A 3,897-nucleotide genomic window follows, 5' to 3' on the forward strand; every position below is an offset into this window, starting at 1 on the left:
ATAAAAAATTATTTAAAAAAAAAAAAAAAAAGCAAAATAGAAGCATGTTCACTAGTGGTTTCAGACTATTGGAGCCCCCTGTAGACTTCCATTCAAGAGTCAGTACTTTTTTATTTATTTATTTATTTTTTTTTAAGAAAGTAATTTTTTAGGAAGGATGCTTTAAATTGGTCAAATGTGACAAATACTTGTTTATTTCTATAAAAAAAAATAATAATTCTACTTCAAAGAAAAAAAAAAAATCACAAGTTCCACAAAAATATTAGGTAGCGCAACTGTTTTGACACTGACAATAATAAGAAATGTCTTAAGCTTCTTGAGCACTAAATCAGTGTTTTAGAATGATTTCTGAAGGATAATGTGACACTGAAGACTGGAGTAATAGCTGCTGAAAAGTTGAAAACCCAAAGATTTTTCATCACAGGAATAAATTATATTTTAAAATATATTAAAATAGAAAGCAGTTCTTTTAAATTGCAATGATTTTTCACAATATTTCTGTTTTATTGTGTTTTTCCTTTTAATGTGTTATTGGCAAAAATGAAGCCTTGTTGAGCATATAAGAGACTTCTTTCAAAAAACATTTTTACTGACCACAAACCTTTGAACGGTAATTTATATTTTATATTGGCATGGTAGTAGATCTGTCCTGGGAGTTTGAAGCGTGTCAGGATTTCTTACTGCTACTGCTTATCTTCCACAGATATTTGGTTCTAGAGCATGTGTCAGGTGGAGAGCTCTTTGACTACCTGGTAAAGAAGGGCAGGTTAACACCCAAAGAGGCCAGGAAGTTCTTCAGACAGATCATCTCAGCGCTGGACTTCTGCCACAGCCACTCTATATGGTAATAGTTCTGGATTTTATTGCTGTGTTAAAATCTTTACAGGAAATCAAAATCCTTAATTTTGAGCATTTAAAGCTTGGCACACTCTCATTAGTTCGGTTCAACAAGTCAAATGTGTTGGCTTTGTTGCTGCTACCAGTTTTTGTCTGTATTCATACATCATGTATAGTCATCAGCTGTTGTTGTCCGGCGTTGTACTGCTGTTGTCTCATTTATTATGTGTGGTGAAAGCCACCTCAAGTGAAGCATTTCTAAGCATTGTTGTGAATACTAAATATCATTATATTGAGAAATTAATATTTTGCACATTTGCACAAGTTTCCAGCCACACACTTTCTGGGTCAAAGATTGATAGCTCCCCTCCAGTGCAACTACAGAAAAGTACCGTTTTTATCACAGAGTATATCCTCAAGCCTTTCTCTCCACATCTTTGAGATATAAATGAAAAATGTGCTCAGATTTCCGCTGTATGCTTTCTCTCTGTCTTTTCTGACTATTGAGCCAAAAGGGTTTCAGTTAACTGTACAACAGAAAAAAAAAGAAAGTTTTTGCCTTCATATACAGATCCCGAGATTTTAAACCAATTTTAAGTTGAAATACTGAGAAACAAATCCTTCATCTTTACTGCAGCGTAGTTTCTCATTATCGAACGGTAATTATGAAGCGTAATATGGTAATGAGTTGACCTACCCCAAAAACATGAATAATGGGGGCATTTTACAGAGGTATTTAAAAATAATTTAGTTCAGTTTTTCTAATGAAAAAACTATTCATATTTGATCTTGTCTTGCCAATGGATCAAGACAGAATTTATTTCATTAAAAATAAGCAGCCAATAGTTGCACCAGGTTTATTATTATTCTTTATTAATCAGTGATGTTTGGATTGCCATTTTTTATTTACCTTTAGATCTTTTAAAACCACATACATTACTTGAAACAACAAACATTATTTTTATTTTAAATGATTTAAAGTGTTTAATTTGTTTATACTACAGTTAACTAATTTTTGAACTGGACATGATGTGGAAATAAAAAGCTAACAATTCACAAAAAGAAAATTCTTTAAAAATCTGAAATGTATAATTAATGTGGTCAATTTTCAGAATTTCATATTGTTTTCATATTGATTATTATATAGCAATGCTTAATGACAATTCCCCTATCAAGATTTTATTTTGTGACTGTAGGATACAATCTTACATTGTGTTGGAAAAAAGTGTGGATTTTACTTAAATATTTTGTAAATTAAAATGATCCCTTTTCAATAAGTTGGAACCTGTCCAACGAACATAGTATTACTCTACATAACTTCATAAATCATACATCAGAACAGTGACAAACTAGACAGTTGGATGGCAGCCTGTTTTCCACTGTAGTCCTAAATGTTTCATTTAAGAGAAGTTCACTTTGCGGGCGAATTCCAAACGGAAGTGAGCATCCCTATGCCCTACTCCCTTCGAAGGGCAGAGCCCTTGTAGTGCGTTCTTTGAAGGGTGCAGGGCATTACTGTCTCGTATATGTGTTTGGAACTCCCTTGACCAAGGGAATGACTGACCACATGTTACCTTGACAACGTTGCTCGTGCATGCAACATTCAGCACTCCATCACTTGTTGGAAATAAATAAATATTTCTTATTATTATTTTATTCAAATATTGTCTAATTGTGTCTCATTTACTATTAAACTTTTTCAAACTAAACTTGCTCAAACTTGCTTACACTACCATCTTAAATCATATTTCTATCACTGACGAAAATTATTTTGTATTACATTAAAATAGACACATTTAATTAGCCTATTCTATTTACGTTTGTATGTGAAGTCGAAATCAAGCCCAACCTTGCTTTAAAAAGCATCGCAAGATCACATGATCACAAACGGAAATCACTTCCGTGAAGTGACCATCGCATGTTCCCTTTGCTAATGGCCTTCTGGAAGGGCCCTTCGTGAAGGGATTCAGTTGTTCACTTTCGTTTGGAACGTCCCTACAAATGGCATCCCCTTCCCAAAGTGCTCTTCAAGGGTGCAAAAAAGCTGTTTGTAATTCGCCCTAATTTTTCACAACCTTAAGAGCTATCGCTAATGCTAATAATGTTTCCATTTGAATTCTCACGACCATGTCCTCTTCATATGCTAATATACTAATGCACTGAAGGGGCAGCCATTAGCACAATATTTGCATCTGTTTACCATGCGCTTCAGCAGACGCACAGCCTAATGAAGACTGCCGCATACTTCCATCACAGCTCAACTAGCTGATGGATGGTTTGAAGGCCTTTCTTGATAGGTGATGGGAGGCACTGAATAAACAGCATAGCAGGGAGGCATCACTCGTTTTCTCTTCTGCTCATTTGCAGCCATTTTCCTCTCTGGGGTTTGAAACCTCCACAGATAATGTGCAGTATTGACTGAGGCGGACAAAGTACTCAACTCCATTACTTGAGTGAAAGTACAGATACTGCTGGTCAAATATTACTCCATTACAAGTAAAAGTTGTAAAGACAGATTTTTACTTAAGTAAAAGTACAGAAGTACTTGCTTTTAAAAGTACTTAAGTACCAAAAGTAAATTTCCTTTTTTATGTCAATGCACTGTTTTATTATTGTATGTAATACTTGCAATACTTTTGAAGCAACTTACAATACATTACACCTACTGAATACACTGACTAGCTTGTAGTATCTTTGGAATAAAGAGCTTTTAGAATGTTAAAACCCTATGGGGAAAAAAACTAAACATAAATAAATAAAAAGCAGGATGGTAGTGATCTCACACAGCTCTGACAGTGTGTGCACACATCTATGTGTAGCCATTCATCCACATTTGAACAGAGTGGACAGTGAAATCCTGTAAATACAGAGTGATAAGGAAGAAAAAAAAAAATCAAACCTGCTTTAAAACCCAACAACACAACTGTAGCTGTACAACTTTACAACAGCAACACTGCTTTAACAAAAAAGCAAAACAGCAAGACTTATTTGACATCAAAATAAACATTTTAAAAATGCTGTCTAATCGCTCTCGCGGTACTTTGATGTCACACACAGAAC

The 3,897-nt window shown here is 34.3% G+C and overlaps 1 protein-coding gene across 3 annotated transcripts in view; it reads left to right on the forward strand.

The window, feature by feature from the left end:
* LOC107695372 (serine/threonine-protein kinase BRSK2-like) overlaps positions 1-3,897 on the forward strand; it is a 156,500-nt gene that overhangs the window by 115,310 nt on the left and 37,293 nt on the right. For all 3 annotated transcript variants that reach the window (XR_001634987.1, XR_001634988.1, XM_016495257.1), the window contains exon 4: positions 704-844. Coding sequence is in view for 1 of the 3 variants with exons in the window: in XM_016495257.1 (XP_016350743.1) it covers positions 704-844 (141 nt within the window). In the remaining 2 variants the exon portion in view is untranslated. The remainder of the gene's footprint in view (positions 1-703; positions 845-3,897) is intronic.

This window comes from Sinocyclocheilus anshuiensis, unplaced genomic scaffold (genome assembly GCF_001515605.1).
Source record: "Sinocyclocheilus anshuiensis isolate Anshui unplaced genomic scaffold, SAMN03320099.WGS_v1.1 scaffold282, whole genome shotgun sequence".
Classification (NCBI taxonomy): domain Eukaryota; kingdom Metazoa; phylum Chordata; class Actinopteri; order Cypriniformes; family Cyprinidae; genus Sinocyclocheilus; species Sinocyclocheilus anshuiensis.